This window comes from Anomaloglossus baeobatrachus, chromosome 10 (genome assembly GCF_048569485.1).
Source record: "Anomaloglossus baeobatrachus isolate aAnoBae1 chromosome 10, aAnoBae1.hap1, whole genome shotgun sequence".
Classification (NCBI taxonomy): Eukaryota; Metazoa; Chordata; class Amphibia; order Anura; family Aromobatidae; genus Anomaloglossus; species Anomaloglossus baeobatrachus.
This window is the reverse complement of record NC_134362.1, coordinates 6433557-6455334: the sequence shown is the minus strand read 5'-3', so window position 1 is coordinate 6455334 and position 21778 is coordinate 6433557. Positions and strand designations below refer to the sequence as shown.

Below are 21778 nucleotides of genomic sequence, written 5' to 3'. Positions count from 1 at the left end.
ATTCGGTGTCTCGGGCTGTGTATTCGGTGTCTCGGGCTGTGTATTCGGTGTCTCGGGCTGTGTATTCGGTGTGTCCGGCTGTGTATTCGGTGTGTCGGGCTGTGTATTCGGTGTGTCGGGCTGTGTATTCGGTGTCTCCGGCTGTGTATTCGGTGTGTCGGGCTGTGTATTCGGTGTGTCGGGCTGTGTATTCGGTGTCTCGGGCTGTGTATTCGGTGTGTCGGGCTGTGTATTCGGTGTGTCGGGCTGTGTATTCGGTGTCTCGGGCTGTGTATTCGGTGTGTCGGGCTGTGTATTCGGTGTCTCGGGCTGTGTATTCGGTGTGTCCGGCTGTGTATTCGGTGTGTCGGGCTGTGTATTCGGTGTCTCCGGCTGTGTATTCGGTGTGTCGGGCTGTGTATTCGGTGTGTCGGGCTGTGTATTCGGTGTCTCGGGCTGTGTATTCGGTGTCTCGGGCTGTGTATTCGGTGTCTCGGGCTGTGTATTCGGTGTGTCGGGCTGTGTATTCGGTGTGTCGGGCTGTGTATTCGGTGTCTCCGGCTGTGTATTCGGTGTGTCCGGCTGTGTATTCGGTGTCTCGGGCTGTGTATTCGGTGTCTCCGGCTGTGTATTCGGTGTCTCCGGCTGTGTATTCGGTGTGTCGGGCTGTGTATTCGGTGTGTCGGGCTGTGTATTCGGTGTCTCCGGCTGTGTATTCGGTGTCTCGGGCTGTGTATTCGGTGTCTCGGGCTGTGTATTCGGTGTCTCGGGCTGTGTATTCGGTGTGTCGGGCTGTGTATTCGGTGTCTCGGGCTGTGTATTCGGTGTGTCGGGCTGTGTATTCGGTGTGTCGGGCTGTGTATTCGGTGTCTCGGGCTGTGTATTCGGTGTGTCGGGCTGTGTATTCGGTGTCTCGGGCTGTGTATTCGGTGTGTCGGGCTGTGTATTCGGTGTGTCGGGCTGTGTATTCGGTGTCTCCGGCTGTGTATTCGGTGTCTCGGGCTGTGTATTCGGTGTCTCCGGCTGTGTATTCGGTGTCTCGGGCTGTGTATTCGGTGTCTCCGGCTGTATATTCGGTGTCTCCGGCTGTATATTCGGTGTGTTGTCGCCTCCATAAAGCATCACGGGGTTTTTAGCTTCCATAAGAAAGTGAATGATTAGAGGCCGCGGGGCCGGGAGTGGCGGGGGGGCCGTTACCGGGATGGGTCAGATGCATTTCACGGCTGGCGCGTGTAATAACGATGAATTATGAGGCAGCTCCGCCCCCAGCACATAATAACGTTATAATCGCTCACTGTTCTGTGAATTGCTAATAAAGTTCGTTGCATTATTAGATCCGAGGTGCATTGCTTGTGTCTGGGCAGGGGGCGGGGTTTCTTCAGCCTAGACACGAGTAGCGGAGCGCAGAGCCCAGCATTATTCAGCAGATAGGAGAAGCCGGTGCCATGGTGAGTGCGGGCGGCAGCTCGAGACTGCGGACCCGAGGGAGAGCGCGGAAACCGGGGGAGAGCGCGGAACCCGAGACTGCGGAACACGGGGGAGAGCGCGGAACCCGGGGGAGAGCGCGGAAACCGGGGGAGAGCGCGGAAACCGGGGGAGAGCGCGGAACCCGGGGGAGAGCGCGGAACACGAGGGAGAGCGCGGAACCCGGGGTAGAGCGCGGAACCCGGGGGAAAGCGCGGACCCGAGACTGCGGAACCTGGGGGAGAGCGCGGAACACGAGGGAGACTGCGGACCCGAGACTGCGGACCCGAGACTGCGGACCCGAGACTGCGGACCCGAGACTGCGGAACCCGGGGGAGAGCGCGGAAACCGGGGGGAGAGCGCGGAACCCGAGACTGCGGAACCCGGGGGAGAGCGCGGAACCCGGGGGAGAGCGCGGAACACGAGGGAGAGCGCGGACCCGAGGGAGAGCGCGGAACCCGTGGGAGAGCGCGGACCCGAGACTGCGGAACCTGGGGGAGAGCGCGGAACACGAGGGAGACTGCGGACCCGAGACTGCGGACCCGAGACTGCGGAGCCCGGGGGATAGCGCGTAACACGGGGGAGAGCGCGGAACCCGGGGGAGAGCGCGGAGCTAGAGAGCGGGGACCCCGGGGGAGAGCGCGGAACCCGGGGGAGAGCGCGGAGCTAGAGAGCGGGGACCCCGGGGGAGAGCGCGGAACACGGGGGAGAACGCGGAACACGAGGGAGAGCGCGGAGCTAGAGAGCGGGGAACCCGGGGGAGAGCGCGGAGCTAGAGAGCGGGGAACCCCGGGGGAGAGCGCGGAACACGAGGGAGAGCGCGGAGCTAGAGAGCGGGGAACCCCGGGGGAGAGCGTGGAACACGAGGGAGAGCGGGGAACCCCGGGGGAGAGCGCGGAACCAGTGACTGGGGAACCCGGGGGAGAGCGCGGAGCTAGAGAGCGGGGAACCCCGGGGGAGAGCGCGGAGCTAGAGAGCGGGGAACCCCGGGGGAGAGCGCGGAGCTAGAGAGCGGGGAACCCCGGGGGAGAGCGCGGAGCTAGAGAGCGGGGAACCCCGGGGGAGAGCGCGGAGCTAGAGAGCGGGGAACCCCGGGGGAGAGCGCGGAGCTAGAGAGCGGGGAACCCCGGGGGAGAGCGCGGAGCTAGAGAGCGGGGAACCCCGGGGGAGAGCGCGGAGCTAGAGAGCGGGGAACCCCGGGGGAGAGCGCGGAGCTAGAGAGCGGGGAACCCCGGGGGAGAGCGCGGAGCTAGAGAGCGGGGAACCCCGGGGAGAGCGCGGAGCTAGAGAGCGGGGAACCCCGGGGGAGAGCGCGGAGCTAGAGAGCGGGGAACCCCGGGGGAGAGCGCGGAACCAGTGACTGGGGAACCCGGGGGAGAGCGCGGAGCTAGAGAGCGGGGAACCCCGGGGGAGAGCGCGGAGCTAGAGAGCGGGGAACCCCGGGGGAGAGCGCGGAGCTAGAGAGCGGGGAACCCCGGGGGAGAGCGCGGAGCTAGAGAGCGGGGAACCCCGGGGAGAGCGCGGAGCTAGAGAGCGGGGAACCCCGGGGGAGAGCGCGGAGCTAGAGAGCGGGAACCCCGGGGGGAGAGCGCGGAGCTAGAGAGCGGGGAACCCCGGGGGAGAGCGCGGAGCTAGAGAGCGGGGAACCCCGGGGGAGAGCGCGGAGCTAGAGAGCGGGGAACCCCGGGGGAGAGCGCGGAGCTAGAGAGCGGGGAACCCCGGGGGAGAGCGCGGAGCTAGAGAGCGGGGAACCCCGGGGGAGAGCGCGGAGCTAGAGAGCGGGGAACCCCGGGGGAGAGCGCGGAGCTAGAGAGCGGGGAACCCCGGGGGAGAGCGCGGAGCTAGAGACTAGGGAACCCGGGGGAGAGCGCGGAGCTAGAGAGCGAGGAACCCCGGGGGAGAGCGCGGAGCTAGAGAGCGGGGAACCCCGGGGGAGAGCGCGGAACCAGAGACTGGGGAACCCCGGGGGAGAGCGTGGAACCAGAGACTGGGTAACCCCGGGGGAGAGCGCGGAACCAGAGAGCGGGGAACCCCGGGGGAGAGCGCGGAGCTAGAGAGCGGGGAGCCCGGGGGAGAGCGCGGAGCTAGAGAGCTGGGAACCCCGGGGGAGAGCGCGGAGCTAGAGAGCGGGGAGCCCAGGGAGAGCGCGGAACCAGAGACTGGGGAACCAGGGGAGAGCGCGGAACCAGAGACTGGGGAACCAGGGGAGAGCGCGGAACCAGAGACTGGGGAACCAGGGGAGAGCGCGGAACCAGAGACTGGGGAACCAGGGGGAGAGCGCGGAACCAGAGACTGGGGAACCCGGGGGAGAGCGTGGAACCAGAGACTGGGGAACCCCGGGGGAGAGTGCGGAGCTAGAGAGCGGGGGAACCCCGGGGGAGAGCGCGGAACCAGAGACTGGGGAACCCGGGGGAGAGCGCGGAACCAGAGACTGGGGAACCCGGGGGAGAGCGTGGAACCCGGGGGAGAGCGCAGAACCAGAGACTGGGGAACCCCGGGGGAGAGCGCGAAGCTGGAGAGCGGGGGAGAGCGCGGAGCTGGAGAGCGGGGGAACCCCGGGGGAGAGCGCGGAGCTAGAGAGCGGGGAACCCGGGGGAGAGCGCAGAACCAGAGACTGGGGGAACCCCGGGGGAGAGCGCGGAGCTGGAGAGCGGGGGAACCCCGGGGGAGAGCGCGGAGCTGGAGAGCGGGGGAACCCCGGGGGAGAGCGCGGAGCTGGAGAGCGGGGGAACCCCGGGGGAGAGCGCGGCTGTAGGGGGTGCGGCTGTGAGCTCGAGAGCCCAGGTGGTAGCCCGTGAAAGCGCAGAGCCAGACACTGTGGAGGATGAGAGCAGAGGACAGTAGCGCTGCGCTGATGGGGAAAAGACAGATGCTCCTTCTAGGACTCCCAGGAGTAATGTGAGGGGCGTCCTCTCCCGGGTGGTGCTGGATTTTGGGGGATGTTGTTGCTGTTCTGTAGTGGATGGGTAACCAGTGCAGTGGCTGGCACAAGGTGGAGGCATTAGTGAAGCTGCTGGACAGAAATTCCACCTCGGCGGCCGCATTCAGGGTGGATTTCCTGATTGTAGCTTGTGAGCAGCCGCGCTCCTCGGTGACCTGTAATACCCTGTGTACATACCCCTCTGTGTACACTGCTGCAGCATATGACGGCGCTATAGAAATAAAGATTATTATTACTTTCTCATTGGCAGCAGATATTCTTCTGCCCTGAACATCAAGCTCTTATACATTGCAACGGACCCTCAGCTGTGAGGAGCATTAGGTTAAAGTGTACTTTCTGCTAATGGAAATGAGTTATCGTTCACTGTTTGCAAGCAGAGCTCCTGGAAATGATGGAGAATGAAAGAGAACCTGGCTGGTGCTGCAGGAGAAGCTGCGCAGGGGGCAGCCGCCGCCACCCAGTCACTTTCACTTTCACTTTGTGACGTGTGATTCTACTAAAGGAAACGCTGGGAAGTTTTGGGTTTCTGCTATGAAATACATAACCCGCCCCCCCCCCCCAATAATGCAGTGTACCGAGCCCCCCCCCAATAATGCCGTGTACAGAGCCCCCCCCCCAATAATACCGTGTACAGAGCCCCCCCCCCCAATAATGCCGTGTACAGAGCCCCCCCCAATAATGCCGTGTACAGAGCCCCCCCCAATAATGCCGTGTACAGAGCCCCCCCCAATAATGCCGTGTACAGAGCCCCCCCCCAATAATGCCGTGTACAGAGCCCCCCCCCCCAATAATGCCGTGTACAGAGCCCCCCCCCAATAATGCCGTGTACAGAGCCCCCCCCAATAATGCCGTGTACAGAGCCCCCCCCAATAATGCCGTGTACAGAGCCCCCCCCCAATAATACCGTGTACAGAGCCCCCCCCCAATAATGCCGTGTACAGAGCCCCCCCCAATAATGCCGTGTACAGAGCCCCCCCCAATAATGCCGTGTACAGAGCCCCCCCCAATAATGCCGTGTACAGAGCCCCCCCCCAATAATGCCGTGTACAGAGTCCCCCCCCAATAATGCCGTGTACAGAGTCCCCCCCAATAATGCCGTGTACAGAGTCCCCCCCCAATAATGCCGTGTACAGAGTCCCCCCCCAATAATGCCGTGTACAGAGTCCCCCCCCAATAATGCCGTGTACAGAGTCCCCCCCCAATAATGCCGTGTACAGAGTCCCCCCCCAATAATGCCGTGTACAGAGTCCCCCCCAATAATGCCGTGTACAGAGTCCCCCCCAATAATGCCGTGTACAGAGTCCCCCCAATAATGCCGTGTACAGAGTCCCCCCCAATAATGCCGTGTACAGAGTCCCCCCCAATAATGCCGTGTACAGAGTCCCCCCCAATAATGCCGTGTACAGAGCCCCCCCCGAATAATGCCGTGTACCGAGCCCCCCGAATAATGCCGTGTACCGAGCCCCCCCGAATAATGCCGCGTACAGAGCCCCCCCCAATAATGCCGCGTACAGAGCCCCCCCCCAATAATGCCGTGAACAGAGCCCCCCCAATATACAGAGCCCCCCCCCCAATAATGCCGTGTACATAGTGCCCCCCCCCAATAATGCCAGGTACGGTACAGAGTAAAGCCCCCCCCCTCCCCTTCAATAATGCCACGTACAGAGCGGGCCCCCTCCCCCCACCTTACAGGTGCACGCCCCTTCCCTTCCCCCCGCAGGCACGTGCTTCCCTCCCCCCCTCCCCCCCCCCCGCGCACCCCCCCCCCTCGCTTCTTCCCCCTCCCGTCTCTTCCTTGATGCTCTCTCCATTTTCGGTTTGGTTATGGATCGCCGTCTTTTTATTTCCGCAGTTTCGTAACCAGTATGACAACGATGTGACGGTGTGGAGCCCCCAGGTAGGTGCCGCCGCCGCCATGTTCTGTTGTTCGCCCTTATATCCGCCATAGTGTGCTGTGGACATTGTACAAGGCGTGATCCATACACTGGGGGGCGCTATGTGCACAGACCTGGGATGGGGCCGCTCCCGCTTGTTTAGGAGTTCCCTTGTGGGAGTCGGGTTATTCCTTGCGTCCTGTGCTGACGCGTTTCTCTTTTTTTGCATTGTCTGCTCGTCCTCTAGGGCCGGATCCATCAGATCGAGTACGCGATGGAGGCGGTGAAGCAGGGCTCGGCCACGGTGGGCCTGAAGTCTAAGACACATGCTGTCCTCGTGGCCTTAAAGGTGGGTGTGAGTGAGGGGGCGGCTGTGCGGGTGGGGCGGCTGTGCCTGGGTGCGGGGGGGGCGGCTGTGCCTGGGTGCGGGGGGGGGCGGCTGTGCCTGGGTGCGGGGGGGGGGGCGGCTGTGCCTGGGTGCTGGGGGGGCGGCTGTGCCTGGGTGCTGGGGGGGCGGCTGTGCCTGGGTGTGGGGGGGCGGCTGTGCCTGGGTGTGGGGGGGCGGCTGTGCCTGGGTGTGGGGGGGCGGCTGTGCCTGGGTGCGGCGGGGCGGCGGCTGTGCCTGGGTGCGGCGGGGCGGCGGCTGTGCCTGGGTGCGGCGGGGCGGCGGCGCCTGGGTGCGGGGGGGGGGGCGGCTGTGCCTGGGTGCGGGGGGGGGGGCGGCTGTGCCTGGGTGCGGGGGGGGGGGGCGGCTGTGCCTGGGTGCGGGGGGGGGCGGCTGTGCCTGGGTGCGGGGGGGGGGCGGCTGTGCCTGGGTGCGGGGGGGGGGGGCGGCCGTGCCTGGGTGCGGGGGGGGCGGCCGTGCCTGGGTGCGGGGGGGGGGCGGCTGTGCCTGGGTGCGGGGGGGGGGGCGGCTGTGCCTGGGTACGGGGGGGGGGCGGCTGTGCCTGGGTGCGGGGGGGGCGGCTGTGCCTGGGTACGGGGGGGGGCGGCTGTGCCTGGGTGCGGGGGGGGGGCGGCTGTGCCTGGGTACGGGGGGGGGGGGCGGCTGTGCCTGGGTGCGGGGGGGGGGCGGCTGTGCCTGGGTGCGGGGGGGGCGGCTGTGCCTGGGTGCGGCGGGGCGGCTGTGCCTGGGTGCGGGGGGGGGGGGGGCGGCTGTGCCTGGGTGCGGCGGGGCGGCTGTGCCTGGGTGCGGCGGGGCGGCTGTGCCTGGGTCGTCGGGTGATGACTGTCCTGTTTTTTCTCCGTTGCGCAGAGAGCTCAGTCTGAACTGGCCGCACACCAGAAGAAGATCCTGAATGTGGACAGTCACGTTGGCATCTCCATCGCTGGGCTGACGGCGGACGCCCGGCTGCTGTGGTGAGCCCACCCCCCATTATATCGCTCCGTCCTCCCCCCTCGTGCACCTTCAGCATTAGCCGATATTCCGGGGGGTACACATTTGCGGTGAAGTCTTCTCCCCGCTCCGGAATATCGGATGCCAGATTAGAGGACGTCAGTATTTTCCGTCTTGTGCAGCTTCTTGCTCCGAGGTTCTGGTAATTTCCGTTTCTTTGCAGTAACTTCATGCGTCAGGAGTGTCTGGATTCGCGGTTCGTGTTTGACCGTCCTCTCCCGGTGTCGCGCCTCGTCTCCCTGATCGGGAGCAGTATCCTTACATCCTGTACTCGCTGCTGTGGTGCTAGATAGGACTGTACGGGTGGACCGGGAGGACTGTGGCTGCCGGGGGTCCGACCAGAGGTGGTCCGTGGCCTGGACCACTGCCGTTCAGAGAGGGTCTAATGTTGTGAGACCAGCTGTGAGCGGTGTGCTGGAATAAACCATCACTTAATGATGGCGGGGGTCTCACCCATCCCGTGCATGAAGGGGCTTCTGTGCTGCCTGCAAAACAGGGAGTGTCTGGTATCAAAAATATTTGTTGAAGCCACTGCTGCTCCATTGTTGCCCTTTCGCTCGTCACTGGAGATTTTTTGTTACAGTGCAGCAGTGACTTCCTGTCTACAAGAACATGACCGCTGCAGACAATCACTAGGCTTGGTGGTGCTGAGCCCAGTGATTGTCTGCAGTGGTCACTTGTAGGCAGGATATCACTGCTGCCCTGTAAAGAATGACCGGCTGTGAGGCGTCTCTGGCGCGGTGGTGGATCGGCAGGTAGGTGGCGCACTTGTCTGTGTTCAAAGCAACCAATCACCACGCGGCTCCTGTTCCCAGAGCAGTTTAATAAAAGAAGCTGCGCAGTGACCGGCTGCAGGGGCATCAGACTGGTAAATGTGGCCAGCGATGTCGCCTCATGTTACTTATAGGGGGGAGTGGAAGACGAGGCTGGTCATTGTGTGAACGAGCCCGAATATTGAGAACGTGATTATAATTCAACTAATAAAAGAAGCCAAGAATCTAAAAAGTGTGCGCCAAAGCGAGCAAAGACTAGAAGACAGTAGTGAGGCCAGAAGACAGAAGCGAGCAAAGACTAGAAGACAGTAGTGAGGCCAGAAGACAGAAGCGAGCAAAGACTAGAAGACAGTAGTGAGGACAGAAGACAGAAGCGAGCAAAGACTAGAAGACAGTAGTGAGGCCAGAAGACAGAAGCGAGCAAAGACTAGAAGACGGCAGTAGTGAGGCCAGAAGACGGAAGCGAGCAAAGACTAGAAGACGGCAGTAGTGAGGCCAGAAGACAGAAGCGAGCAAAGACTAGAAGACAGTAGTGAGGCCAGAAGACAGAAGCGAGCAAAGACTAGAAGACAGTAGTGAGGCCAGAAGACAGAAGCGAGCAAAGACTAGAAGACAGTAGTGAGGCCAGAAGACAGAAGCGAGCAGAGACTAGAAGACAGTAGTGAGGCCAGAAGACAGAAGCGAGCAAAGACTAGAAGACAGTAGTGAGGCCAGAAGACAGAAGCGAGCAAAGACTAGAAGACAGTAGTGAGGCCAGAAGACAGAAGCGAGCAGAGACTAGAAGACAGTAGTGAGGCCAGAAGACAGAAGCGAGCAAAGACTAGAAGACAGTAGTGAGGCCAGAAGACAGAAGCGAGCAAAGACTAGAAGACAGTAGTGAGGCCAGAAGACAGAAGCGAGCAAAGACTAGTAGACGGCAGTAGTGAGGTGAGAAGACAGAAGCGAGCAAAGACTAGAAGACGGCAGTAGTGAGGCCAGAAGACAGAAGCGAGCAAAGACTAGAAGACGGCAGTAGTGAGGCGAGAAGACAGAAGCGAGCAAAGACTAGAAGACGGCAGTAGTGAGGCCAGAAGACAGGAGCGAGCAAAGACTACAAGACGGCAGTAGTGGGCTGAGAAGACAGAAGCGAGCAAAGAATAGAAGACGGCAGTAGTGGGCTGAGAGGACAGAAGCGAGCAAAGACTAGAAGACGGCAGTAGTGAGGCGAGAAGACAGAAACGAGCAAAGACTAGTAGATGGCAGTAGTGAGGCCAGAAGACAGAAGCGAGCAAAGACTAGAAGACGGCAGTAGTGAGGCGAGAAGACAGAAGCGAGCAAAGACTAGAAGACGGCAGTAGTGAGGCCAGAAGACCGAAGCGAGCAAAGACTAGAAGACGGCAGTAGTGAGGCCAGAAGACAGAAGCGAGCAAAGACTAGAAGACGGCAGTAGTGAGGCCAGAAGACCGAAGCGAGCAAAGACTAGAAGACGGCAGTAGTGAGGCCAGAAGACAGAAGCGAGCAAAGACTAGAAGACGGCAGTAGTGAGGCCTGTAGATATTATTGACACTGTCTGATCTGATTAGATATCATTTGTGCTTTCTTTTGAATCTGGACAACCCCTTTAAGTGGCGCGTACCTTAGTGATATAAGTTAATGAGATGGGAATGTCCCTTTTAGCTGCCGCTGTCCTCGCTGTATCTGTGCTCCATGTATTTGCATGTTCCTGGGTATATTCCTTGACAGTCCCTAGAAACCCAGATTCCCACCCAGCGCTATGGCCGGAGACCGTACGGCGTGGGACTTCTCATCGCAGGATACGACGTAAGTATTAACAAGTAGGGCTGGAGGCCTCCTCGTAGGAAGCGCCTTAGTGGTGAGTCCAGTGACCTCCGGCCCGGGCAGAGGTGTGGCCGGGTGCAGGAGAGGAGAAGGGCAACACCGGGGAACGGCCCGGTGCAGGAGAGGAGAAGGGCAACACCGGGGAACGGCCCGCTGCAGGAGAGGAGAAGGGCAACGCCGGGGAACAGCCCGGCGCAGGAGAGGAGAAGGGCAACGCCGGGGAACGGCCCGGCGCAGGAGAGGAGAAGGGCAACGCCGGGGAACGGCCCGGCGCAGGAGAGGAGAAGGGCAACGCCGGGGAACGGCCTGGCGCAGGAGAGGAGAAGGGCAACGCCGGGGAACGGCCCGGCGCAGGAGAGGAGAAGGGCAACGCCGGGGAACGGCCCGGCGCAGGAGAGGAGAAGGGCAACGCCGGGGAACGGCCCGGCGCAGGAGAGGAGAAGGGCAACGCCGGGGAACGGCCCGGCGCAGGAGAGGAGAAGGGCAACGCCGGGGAACGGCCCGGCGCAGGAGAGGAGAAGGGCAACGCCGGGGAACGGCCCGGCGCAGGAGAGGAGAAGGGCAACGCCGGGGAACGGCCCGGCGCAGGAGAGGAGAAGGGCAACGCCGGGGAACGGCCCGGCGCAGGAGAGGAGAAGGGCAACGCCGGGGAACGGCCCGGCGCAGGAGAGGAGAAGGGCAATGCCAGGGTACAGGAGAGGAGAAGGCAATGCCGGGGTATGGCCAGGTGCAGGAGAGAAGGGCAATGCCAGGGTTCGGCCGGGTTCAGAAGAGGACGCTGTGGGTACGTGGGAGAAGGAGGGTGGCGGTGCTGGGGTACGTGGGAGGAAGAGGAGGAGGGTGGCGCTGGGGCACGGCTTGGTAGGTGGGAGGAGGAGGAGGGTGGTGCTGGGGCACGGCTGGGTAGGTAGGAGGAGGAGGGTGGCACTGGGGCACGGCTGGGTAGGTAGGAGACGGAGGGTGGCGCTGGGGTAGGTGGGAGGAGGAGGGTGGCGCTGGGGTAGGTGGGAGGAGGAGGGTGGCGCTGGGGCACGGCTGGGTAGGTGGGAGGAGGAGGAGGGTGGCGCTGGGGCACGGCTGGGTAGGTAGGAGGAGGAGGGTGGCGCTGGGGTAGGTGGGAGGAGGAGGGTGGCGCTGGGTAGGTGGGAGGAGGAGGGTGGCGCTGGGGCACGGCTGGGTAGGTGGGAGGAGGAGGAGGGTGGCGCTGGGTAGGTGGGAGGAGGAGGGTGGCGCTGGGGTAGGTGGGAGGAGGAGGGTGGTGCTGGGGCACGGCTGGGTAGGTGGGAGGAGGAGGAGAGTGGCGCTGGGGCATGGCTTGGTGTAATTCTCCTTCCCGCTTCCTCAGGACATGGGGCCGCACATATTCCAGACCTGCCCCTCTGCAAACTACTTTGACTGTAAAGCGATGTCCATCGGGGCGCGGTCGCAGTCGGCTCGCACGTATCTGGAGAGGCACATGTCCGAGTTCAGTGAATGTGAGTCGTCTTGGCAGAGATTACTGCATGCTGGGAGTTGTAGTACTGCGGGGGGTTGTATTGGATACTGTGTGATCAGTGCGGTAATATTCGGCTTGGGGAGGGGATGACGGGCCGTCGGGGGTCTTCTGACTGTGGGTGCTTGTCCTCAGGTAATCTGAATGAGCTAGTGAAACATGGGCTCCGGGCCCTGAGAGAGACCCTCCCTGCAGAACAGGACCTGACAACGAAGGTAACGAGCTGACGGGGGAGCGCTCAGCGAGACCGCCACTGTCCTGCGCTGACACATAGTAATGAGACCCCTTCCCGGTCCTCTGGTGACAAGACCCCCGTCCTGTGACGATCCCCCCAAACACCCGCCCCCCTCCCATCCTGTGCCGACGCGCGGTGATGATCCCACCCCCGTCCTGTGCCGACGCGCGGTGATGATCCCACCCCCGTCCTGTGCCGACGCGCGGTGATGATCCCACCCCCGTCCTGTGCCGACGCGCGGTGATGATCCCACCCCCGTCCTGTGCCGACGCGCGGTGATGATCCCACCCCCGTCCTGTGCCGACGCGCGGTGATGATCCCACCCCCGTCCTGTGCCGACGCGCGGTGATGATCCCACCCCCGTCCTGTGCCGACGCGCGGTGACGAGTCCTCTGCTCGGGTTTGCAGAATGTTTCCATCGGCATTGTGGGTAAAGAGTTGGAGTTCACGATCTATGACGATGACGAGGTGTCGCCGTTCCTGGAGGGATTGGAGGAGCGTCCGCAGAGGAAGGTGAGTGACCGCAGCACAGTATACGCTGTATCTCCTGCTGTACGCCGTCTCTGGTGGTCTCTGATCTCGGCTGATTCCCCCCAGGTGGCGGCCCCCGCAGAGGATCCGGTGGAGAAGCCTGATGAGCCCATGGAGCACTAGATTTTGGATTTTCTACGGCGTCTGTAGCCCCCCTCCTCGGCGGTCCGGGGGGAGCCGCATCTCTGTAATTCCACATTGTCCTTGATGAAAAACCAATAAAATGTTTTTTTCTTGACCTTGGGGACAATTCTTCTGCTCAGTGAGGGGTCCGGACGAAGCCCCGCCCCCTGACACCCCAGACACGCACGTCTCTTCATGGTGTCAGGAATGATCGCTGTGCCTTGTGGAGGATATGGAGGGTGTTCTGCGGGGCCCGTGTTACGTGTAACCCCCTCAGTGCCGGGCTCGCGGGTGTAGGCCGCCCTCACTGCGCTGGTCGTTTGTTACATTGTGTCATTAGCGCTGCATTAGGGTTGGATGCTGTCGTGTCTGCGGCTCGCTCCCCTCTCGTGCTACGGGTGTTAGTTTAGGGTTGGATGCTGTCGTGTCTGCAGCTCGCTCCCCTCTCGTGCTGCAGGGTTTAGTTTAGGGTTGGATGCTGTCGTGTCTGCGTCTCGCTCCCCTCTCGTGCTGCTGGTGTTAGTTTAGGGTTGGATGCTGTCGTGTCTACGGCTCGCTCCCCTCTCGTGCTGCGGGGGTTAGTTTAGGGTTGGATGCTGTCGTGTCTGCGGCTCGCTCCCCTCTCGTGCTGCGGGTGTTAGTTTAGGGTTGGATGCTGTCGTGTCTGCGGCTCGCTCCCCTCTCGTGCTGCGGGGGTTAGTTTAGGGTTGGATGCTGTCGTGTCTGCGGCTCGCTCCCCTCTCGTGCTGCGGGGGTTAGTTTAGGGTTGGATGCTGTCGTGTCTGCGGCTCGCTCCCCTCTCGTGCTGCGGGGCTTAGTTTAGGGTTGGATGCTGTCGTGTCTGCGGCTCGCTCCCCTCTCGTGCTGCGGGGGTTAGTTTAGGGTTGGATGCTGTCGTGTCTGCGGCTCGCTGCCCTCTCGTGCTGCGGGTGTTAGTTTAGGGTTGGATGCTGTCGTGTCTGCGGCTCGCTCCCCTCTCGTGCTGCGGGGCTTAGTTTAGGGTTGGATGCTGTCGTGTCTGCGGCTCGCTCCCCTCTCGTGCTGCAGGGTTTAGTTTAGGGTTGGATGCTGTCGTGTCTGCGGCTCGCTCCCCTCTCGTGCTGCGGGGGTTAGTTTAGGGTTGGATGCTGTCGTGTCTGCGGCTCGCTGCTCTCTCGTGCTGTGGGGGTTAGTTTAGGGTTGGATGCTGTCGTGTCTGCGGCTCGCTCCCCTCTCGTGCTGCGGGGGTTAGTTTAGGGTTGGATGCTGTCGTGTCTGCGTCTCGCTCCCCTCTCGTGCTGCGGGGTGTTACGGTTGCTGCGAGCACTGGAGACTGTCCAGATTTCTGGCTACTGCACATGTGCGAGCGCCGGAGACTAAGTCCTATCTTGGATCCATTGCACATGTGCGGGTGACATCATCGCTGACACGAGGTCACATGTCTCTGACACCTTCTATGCCGATTGGTCGCTGGTCATGTGCTTGTGACGCTTTGCTCGGTGATAGGCCAGCGTGACGTCACTCCTGTCGTTCTGGCAGCGGATTGGCTCTGGTGTCCTCCATCTTGGATGAGGCACAGAGTCTATATAAGACCCTGACGCACGCCGCACGGTGCTCAGTCCTCTTGGTTCATGCATATGAGTAGACGCTCTGTGCGCGTTCCTCTAGGCATTCCTCTGTCTATGCTAGGTGAGCGCTACCGGCAGGGTAGCGTTCTTATACCTTACAGCTTCGGCTGCTGTCCGTATCCTTACCTCTTAGGGGAGCGGACATAGGCAGGTGCCTGAGGCACATGGTCTGGCTGGGCCTTGTGATTCTACTCGTAGGTGGACGTTGCCGCTAGGGTAACGTTCCTTATGCTGCGTCTGGCAGTTGTTCGTATCCTCGCACACTAGGGGAGCGAACAGAGGTAGGAGCTTTGTGTGGCTTATGCTGCTGTCTGTCTCTTTTGCACCACTAGAAGAGCGGACCTAGGCAGGTGCCATATCTAGTGGTTCGTGTCCTCGCACACTAGTGGAGCGAACGCAGGTAGGAGCTTTGTGCGGCTTACGCTGCTGTCCCGTCTCCTGGCACCATTAGAGGAACGGACCTAGGTAGGTGCCATTTCACACTCACTGCTTTTGTCTCTGTGATTATTAACAGAGATCATTCCACACACCCTCCAAGTAAGGGAGGAATTGCCTTATTTACTAATTATATTCCTCTGTGAGTTTAACAGAGGTATTGCACTCTGCCATAGTCTGCAGCAGAGTCTTTGCACGGTGGACCCTGACTGTCTGATACTCCTTTTAGGTTTTATTATCAGACAGCCCCCTGTAACATTAGGACTGAGCCAAGGGTCTGGCAGTTATGGCAGAATATCAGCAGTTACACCGTTACATACAAGTACTTGAGTCACGGCTCAAGAGTATAGAGGATAAACCTCAGACCATGGTGACATCTGCACATGATCCTCGATTTGCTCTGCCAAACGGATATTCTGGCGATGCCAGATCATGTCGTGGTTTCATTAGTCAGTGTCAGATACACCTAGAGGTCAACTCTTCTCGCTTCTCTACGGAGAGGTCCAGAGTAGGCTTTATCATCTCCTTACTTCAGGACAAAGCCTTAGAATGGGCGACTCCCCTATGGGAGCGCTCTGATGTGGTTACTCTGAGACATCAAGACTTTCTTGATGCTCTTAAGGCGGCATTCATGGGTCCGCAGGTTACCCATGATGCGTCCCTGAGACTGTTAGACCTATCTCAGGGTTCGTTATCCACTAGTTCTTATGCCATTGCTTTTAGAACTCTGGTGGCAGAACTAGATTGGCCAGAGAAGGTGTTGATTCCTATCTTCTGGAGAGGGTTGGCAGGCTATGTCAAGGATGTCCTTGCTACTCGTGAGGTCCCTGCTTCTCTGGAGGACTTGATCACTGTAGCAACGAGGATCGATGTACGCCATAAGGAACGTAGACTCGAGGTCTCTTCCTCACGCCCTAAGCATCGGGCTATTCCAGTTGTTGAGGGTCCACTACCATCTTCCTCAGCATCTGAAACATCTCCCACTCCTATGGAGTTAGGTCATACGTCCTCCAGACTATGCAAGTCTGGTCCTCCTATATGTTACGTATGTCGTCAGGCTGGGCACTATGCCAACAAGTGTCCTAGTCGTCAGGGAAACTCCCTGGCCTAGTAACCATTAGAGGGGGGTTACTAGAGACATCTTCTGCACCCTCTAAGTGTAGCATCCCAGGTCAGCTCTCATTCTCTGAGAATACATGGCCTATTATGGCTTTTGTGGATTCCGGAGCTGACGGGACTTTTGTGTCCTCAGGATTTGTAAAGGGACACAATATTCCCTCTATCATGTTAGAGGCGCCTATTCCTGTCCGTGTTGTTAATGGAACTATGTTGTCTGACTCCATTACATTGAGGACAGTTCCCTTGCGCCTTTCCCTGTCTCAGGGTCACATAGAGGAGATTTCTTTTCTTGTTTTGCCTGAGGGTATAGACGACGTCCTTCTGGGTCTTCCATGGCTTCGGACTCATGCTCCTCACATTGACTGGGAGTCTGACAGCATTATTAGTTGGGGTTCGAAATGTCAGTCCCGATGTCTTCCCTTACCACCTAAGGTCGTTGCGGTTGCATCAACTGATCTCTCTCCCATACCTACACCCTATTTGGATTTCGCTGACGTGTTCTCCAAACAGGGTGCTGAGACTCTTTCACCTCATAGGCCTTATGACTGTGCTATAGACCTTATCCCAGGTTCGGTTCCACCTAAGGGCAGGGTTTACCCCTTGTCGATAGCTTAGTCGGAGGCCATGTCGACCTATATAAGAGAGAGTTTAGAGAAGGGGTTCATTCGTAAGTCTGTCTCTCCCGCGGGAGCTGGGTTTTTCTTTGTTCGGAAGAAAGAGGGTGATTTGCGTCCCTGCATAGATTACAGGGGTCTCAACGCAATCACAATAAAGAACAAATACCCATTACCTTTAATTTCGGAGCTCTTTGACAGACTGAGGGGAGCTCAAGTTTTTACGAAGTTGGATCTGCGGGGTGCGTATAACTTGGTACGAATTCGAGAGGGTGACGAATGGAAGACCGCTTTTAACACCCGAGACGGTCACTATGAATACCTCGTCATGCCTTTTGGGTTATGTAATGCACCCGCAGTATTTCAGGACTTCGTAAACGATGTGTTCAGGGATTTACTGTTATCCTCAGTAGTGGTGTATCTGGACGACATCCTGATTTTCTCTCCTGATCTGGAGACTCATCGTCAGGATGTCGTTCGTGTCCTTTCCCGTTTAAGGGAGCACTCATTGTTTGCTAAACTCGAGAAATGTGTATTCGAGCAGTCCTCATTGCCTTTTTTGGGTTACATTATCTCACAAGAGGGCCTGGCTATGGATCCTGCGAAGCTCTCTGCTGTCCTGGAATGGTCCGAACCTCATTCCTTGAAGGCGGTGCAACGCTTCTTAGGATTCATAAATTATTACCGGCAGTTCATACCCCATTTCTCCACTTTGGTGGCCCCTTTGGTGGCCTTGACTAAGAAAGGTGCTAATCCCAAAGCCTGGTCTACTGAGACATCTCAGGCTTTTGAGGCAGTAAAAAGACACTTTTCAACTGCTCCCGTTCTTCAAAGACCCGATGAGAGTAAGCCCTTCCTCTTAGAGGTTGATGCCTCTTCAGTGGGTGCTGGTGCGGTCTTGTATCAAAAGAACGGTGCAGGTAGAAAAAGGCCGTGTTTCTTCTTTGCTAAAACCTTTTCACCGGCAGAGAGAAACTATACCATTGGGGATAGGGAACTGCTCGCCTTGAGATTAGCCTTGGAGGAGTGGCGTCACTTGCTGGAAGGAGCGAAACATCCTTTCCAGGTCTATACAGACCATAAGAATCTGACGTACTTACAAACCGCTCAGCGTCTGAATCCTCGCCAAGCCCGCTGGTCCTTGTTTTTCTCCCGCTTTCACTTCTCCATCAACTATCTGTCTGGGAGTAAGAATAACAAGGCAGACGCCATGTCTCGCTCTATGCTTTCTACCCAGGAAGAGATTGACGAACCTCGTCTTATCCTTCCCTCCAGGGTTTTTCATACTCTCTCCCCTGTGACGTTAGACCAAATCCCACCGGGCAAGACCTTTGTTCCGCCTGATCGACAGAATGATATACTGTCATGGGCCCACACCTCAAAGGTGGGTGGGCATTTTGGTATTAGGCAGACACGAGAGTTACTGGAGAGGTGGTATTGTTGGCCACACTTAGCCAGCCACGTCAAGAGATATGTCGGTTCCTGCTACTCGTGTGCTCGCAACCGTCCATTACGGCAGAGACCGGCTGGGCTCTTGCATCCTTTACCAGTGCCAGATAGACCATGGGAGGTGGTAGGCATGGACTTTGTGGGTGATATTCCATGTTCACAGGGACATAGATTTGTGTGGGTCATTACGGACCATTTCTCCCGGATGGTTCATCTCGTACCGTTATCGAGAATCCCATCTTCCAGGGTACTAGCCAAACTATTCCTCAAGCATGTCTTTAGGCTTCACGGGATGCCAGATCGTATCATTTGTGATAGAGGCCCGCAATTTGCTTCCCGTTTCTGGCGAGATCTTTGTAGCCTTCTGCAAATTGAGTTGAATCTCTCTTCGGCATACCATCCGGAGACCAATGGTTTGGTTGAGCGTACCAATCAATCTATGATTATATACCTTCGACACTTTGTTGCTGAGAACCACGATAACTGGTCCTCCCTCCTACCCTGGGCAGAATTTGCCCTTAACAATTCGCTGGCTGAGGCCACTGGGCAGACACCGTTCGTACTCAATAATGGGCAACACCTCAGGGTACCGGTACCGTTTCCCGCTGCTGCACCTCCTCCTCTTGTGGCCGACTGGGCAACTAATGCCAGAGAGGTTTGGGATCGGACTCAAGAGTCGATCCAAACAGCTAAGGACCGTATGAAGACGGTGTCCGATCGGTTTCGTCGCCCGGCTCCTGTCTTTTCTCCGGGGGACTTTGTGTGGCTCTCTGCAAAACACGTGAGACTTAGAGTGAGCTCTGTCAAATTTGCTCCTCGCTTCCTGGGTCCTTATGAGGTTCTTCCACAGGTAAATCCTGTAGTCTACCAATTGAAGTTACCCGTCCATCTTAGGATCCATGACAAATTCCATGTTTCACTGCTAAAGCCGGCTATTTTACCTCACACTCGTGAAGTGCACTCTCCTGCCTCTGATTCCTCTCGCTCTAGCTATGAGGTACGAGCCATAGTTGGTTCTAAGATGGTTAGAGGGCGCAGGTTCTTCTTGATAGATTGGGAGGGCTATGGCCCGGAACATCGCTCTTGGGAGCCTGAGGAGGCTGTCCATGCTCCCGACTTAGTTGCCGATTACCTGCATCGCCGGGAGGGGGGCCCTTGAGGGGGAGGTACTGTTACGGTTGCTGTGGCACTGGAGTCTATGTCCAGATTTCTTGCTACTGCACATGTGCGAGCGCTGGAGTCTATGTCCAGATTTCTTGCTACTGCACATGTGCGAGCGCTGGAGACTAAGTCCTATCTTGGAGCCATTGCACATGTGCGGGTGACATCATCGCTGACACGAGTTCACATGTCTCTGACACCTTCTATGCCGATTGGTCGCTGGTCATGTGCTTGTGAAGCCTTGCTCGGTGATAGGCCAGCATGACGTCACTCCTGTCGTTCTGGCAGCGGATTGGCTCTGGTGTCCTCCATCTTGGATGAGGCACAGAGTCTATATAAGACCCTGACACACGCCGCATGGCGCTCAGTCCTCTTGGTTCATGCATAAGAGTAGACGCTCTGTGCACGTTCCTCTAGGCATTCCTCTGTCTATGCTAGGTGAGCGCTACCGGCAGGGTAGCGTTCTTATACCTTACAGCTTCGGCTGCTGTCCGTATCCTTACCTCTTAGGGGAGCGGACATAGGCAGGTGCCTGAGGCACATGGTCTGGCTGGGCCTTGTGGTTCGACTCGTAGGTGGACGTTGCCGCTAGGGTAACGTTCCTTATGCTGCGTCTGGCAGTTGTTCGTATCCTCGCACACTAGGGGAGCGAACATAGGTAGGAGCTTTGTGCGGCTTACGCTGCTGTCCGTCTCTTTTGCACCACTAGAAGAGCGGACCTAGGTAGGTGCCATTTCACACTCACTGCCTTTGTCTCTGTGATTATTAACAGAGATCATTCCACACACCCTCCAAGTAAGGGAGGAATTGCTTTACTTACTTATTATATCCTTCTGTGAGTTAACAGAGGTATTGCACTCTGCCATAGTCTGCAGCAAAGTCTTTGCACGGTGGACCCTGACTGTCTGATACTCCTTTAGGTTATCAGACAGCCCCCCGTAACACGGGGGTTAGTTTAGGGTTGGATGCTGTTGTGTCTGCGGCTCGCTCCCCTCTCGTGCTGCGGCTGTTAGTTTAGGGTTGGATGCTGTCGTGTCTGAGGCTCGCTCCCCTCTCGTGCTGCGGGGGTTAGTTTAGGGTTGGATGCTGTCGTGTCCGAGGCTCGCTCCCCTCTCGTGCTGCGGCTGTTAGTTTAGGGTTGGATGCTGTCGTGTCTGCGGCTCGCTCCCCTCTCGTGCTGCGGGGGTTAGTTTAGGGTTGGATGCTGTCGTGTCTGCGGCTCGCTCCCCTCTCGTGCTGCGGCTGTTAGTTTAGGGTTGGATGCTGTCGTGTCTGCGGCTCGCTCCCCTCTCGTGCTTTGGCTGTTAGTTTAGGGTTGGATGCTGTCGTGTCTGCGGCTCGCTCCCCTCTCGTGCTGCGGCTGTTAGTTTAGGGTTGGATGCTGTCGTGTCTGCGGCTCGCTCCCCTCTCGTGCTTTGGCTGTTAGTTTAGGGTTGGATGCTGTCGTGTCTGCGGCTCGCTCCCCTCTCGTGCTGCGGCTGTTAGTTTAGGGTTGGATGCTGTCGTGTCTGCGGCTCGCTCCCTTCTCGTGCTTTGGCTGTTAGTTTAGGGTTGGATGCTGTCGTGTCTGCGGCTCGCTCCCCTCTCGTGCTGCGGCTGTTAGTTTAGGGTTGGATGCTGTCGTGTCTGCGGCTCGCTCCCCTCTCGTGCTTTGGCTGTTAGTTTAGGGTTGGATGCTGTCGTGTCTGCGGCTCGCTCCCCTCTCGTGCTGCGGCTGTTAGTTTAGGGTTGGATGCTGTCGTGTCTGCGGCTCGCTCCCCTCTCGTGCTGCGGCTGTTAGTTTAGGGTTGGATGCTGTCGTGTCTGCGGCTCGCTCCCCTCTCGTGCTGCGGGGGTTAGTTTAGGGTTGGATGCTGTCGTGTCTGCGGCTCGCTGCTCTCTCGTGCTGTGGGGGTTAGTTTAGGGATAGCTGTCCTTTAACCTTGGCGCTGCTCCTGCCAGGAGAGGGGGCTCTGCAGCTCAGGATGGGGGGGGGGGTGTCACTGGCCGCCATTGTGCTGCAATGTACGAAGAAGGGAAGTTTCCTCCGCTCTATCGTCTTGCAGCAGCCAGACCCCCATGTGCAGTTATGGGGTTCGGTCAGGCAGCACGCGGGGTCTGCAGCCACTGCTCCCCCCATAACGAGGAGGGGACTGCGCTGATTTATGGGCGGTTGTTTGAATATATGACCGAATTAACAAGGTTGCAATTAGCCAGAGCTGCTCTTCACTGTCTCTCAAAGAGCACGACTGCATAAACAAAGAAAAGCAGCCGCCATTAAAGCGGAGGGGCCAAGTTTGGAAATGTTCCCTTGGATAGGATTGGCGAACCGCCAGCTGCTGGGCCCCAATGGTGTAGAGCGCTGTGCACTGACTGAGCAGAGCAGAGGTGTAAATCACTGGCCGCTCTGCGCCCTACCCCCCCCCCCCCCACCCCCGGCCGCTCTGCGCCCTTCACCTCGCACCGCTCTGCGCCCTTCCCCCGCTCCGCGCCCCCCCCCCCCGGCCGCTCTGCACTCTTCCCCCGCGCCACTATGCGCCCTTCACCCCGGCTGCTCTGCGCCCTTCCTCGCACCGCTCTGCGCTTTTCCCCTGGCCGCTCTGCACCCTTCACCCCGGCCGCTCTGCGCCCTTCCTCGCGCCGCTCTGCGCTTTTCCCCTGGCCGCTCTGCACCCTTCACCCCGGCCGCTCTGCGCTCTTCCTCGCGCCGCTCTGCACCCTTCACCCCGGCCGCTCTGCGCCCGTCCTCGCGCCGCTCTGCGCTTTTCCCCTGGCCGCTCTGCACCCT

General features: G+C 59.2%; 1 protein-coding gene across 1 annotated transcript; it reads left to right on the top strand.

Annotated features, from left to right (window-relative positions):
- The first annotated feature begins 1330 nt into the window (after window positions 1–1330).
- PSMA1 (proteasome 20S subunit alpha 1) lies at window positions 1331–12741 on the top strand. The gene is made up of 10 exons (XM_075325530.1): window positions 1331–1427; window positions 6237–6281; window positions 6506–6607; window positions 7514–7617; window positions 7818–7906; window positions 10157–10227; window positions 11591–11720; window positions 11873–11952; window positions 12381–12485; window positions 12570–12741. Exons 1-10 carry the CDS (start codon window positions 1425–1427, stop codon window positions 12624–12626), a joined length of 786 nt encoding a protein of 261 aa, XP_075181645.1. The 5' UTR covers window positions 1331–1424; the 3' UTR covers window positions 12627–12741.
- Window positions 12742–21778: the final 9037 nt, after the last annotated feature.

Excerpts from the sequence above, each read along its gene's own strand:
- PSMA1 (XM_075325530.1), top strand. Across the intron at positions 7,907-10,156 it reads CGTCTCCCTGATCGGGAGCA|AAACCCAGATTCCCACCCAG; the intron begins GTATCCTTACAT and ends GACAGTCCCTAG. Across the intron at positions 10,228-11,590 it reads TTCTCATCGCAGGATACGAC|GACATGGGGCCGCACATATT; the intron begins GTAAGTATTAAC and ends CCGCTTCCTCAG.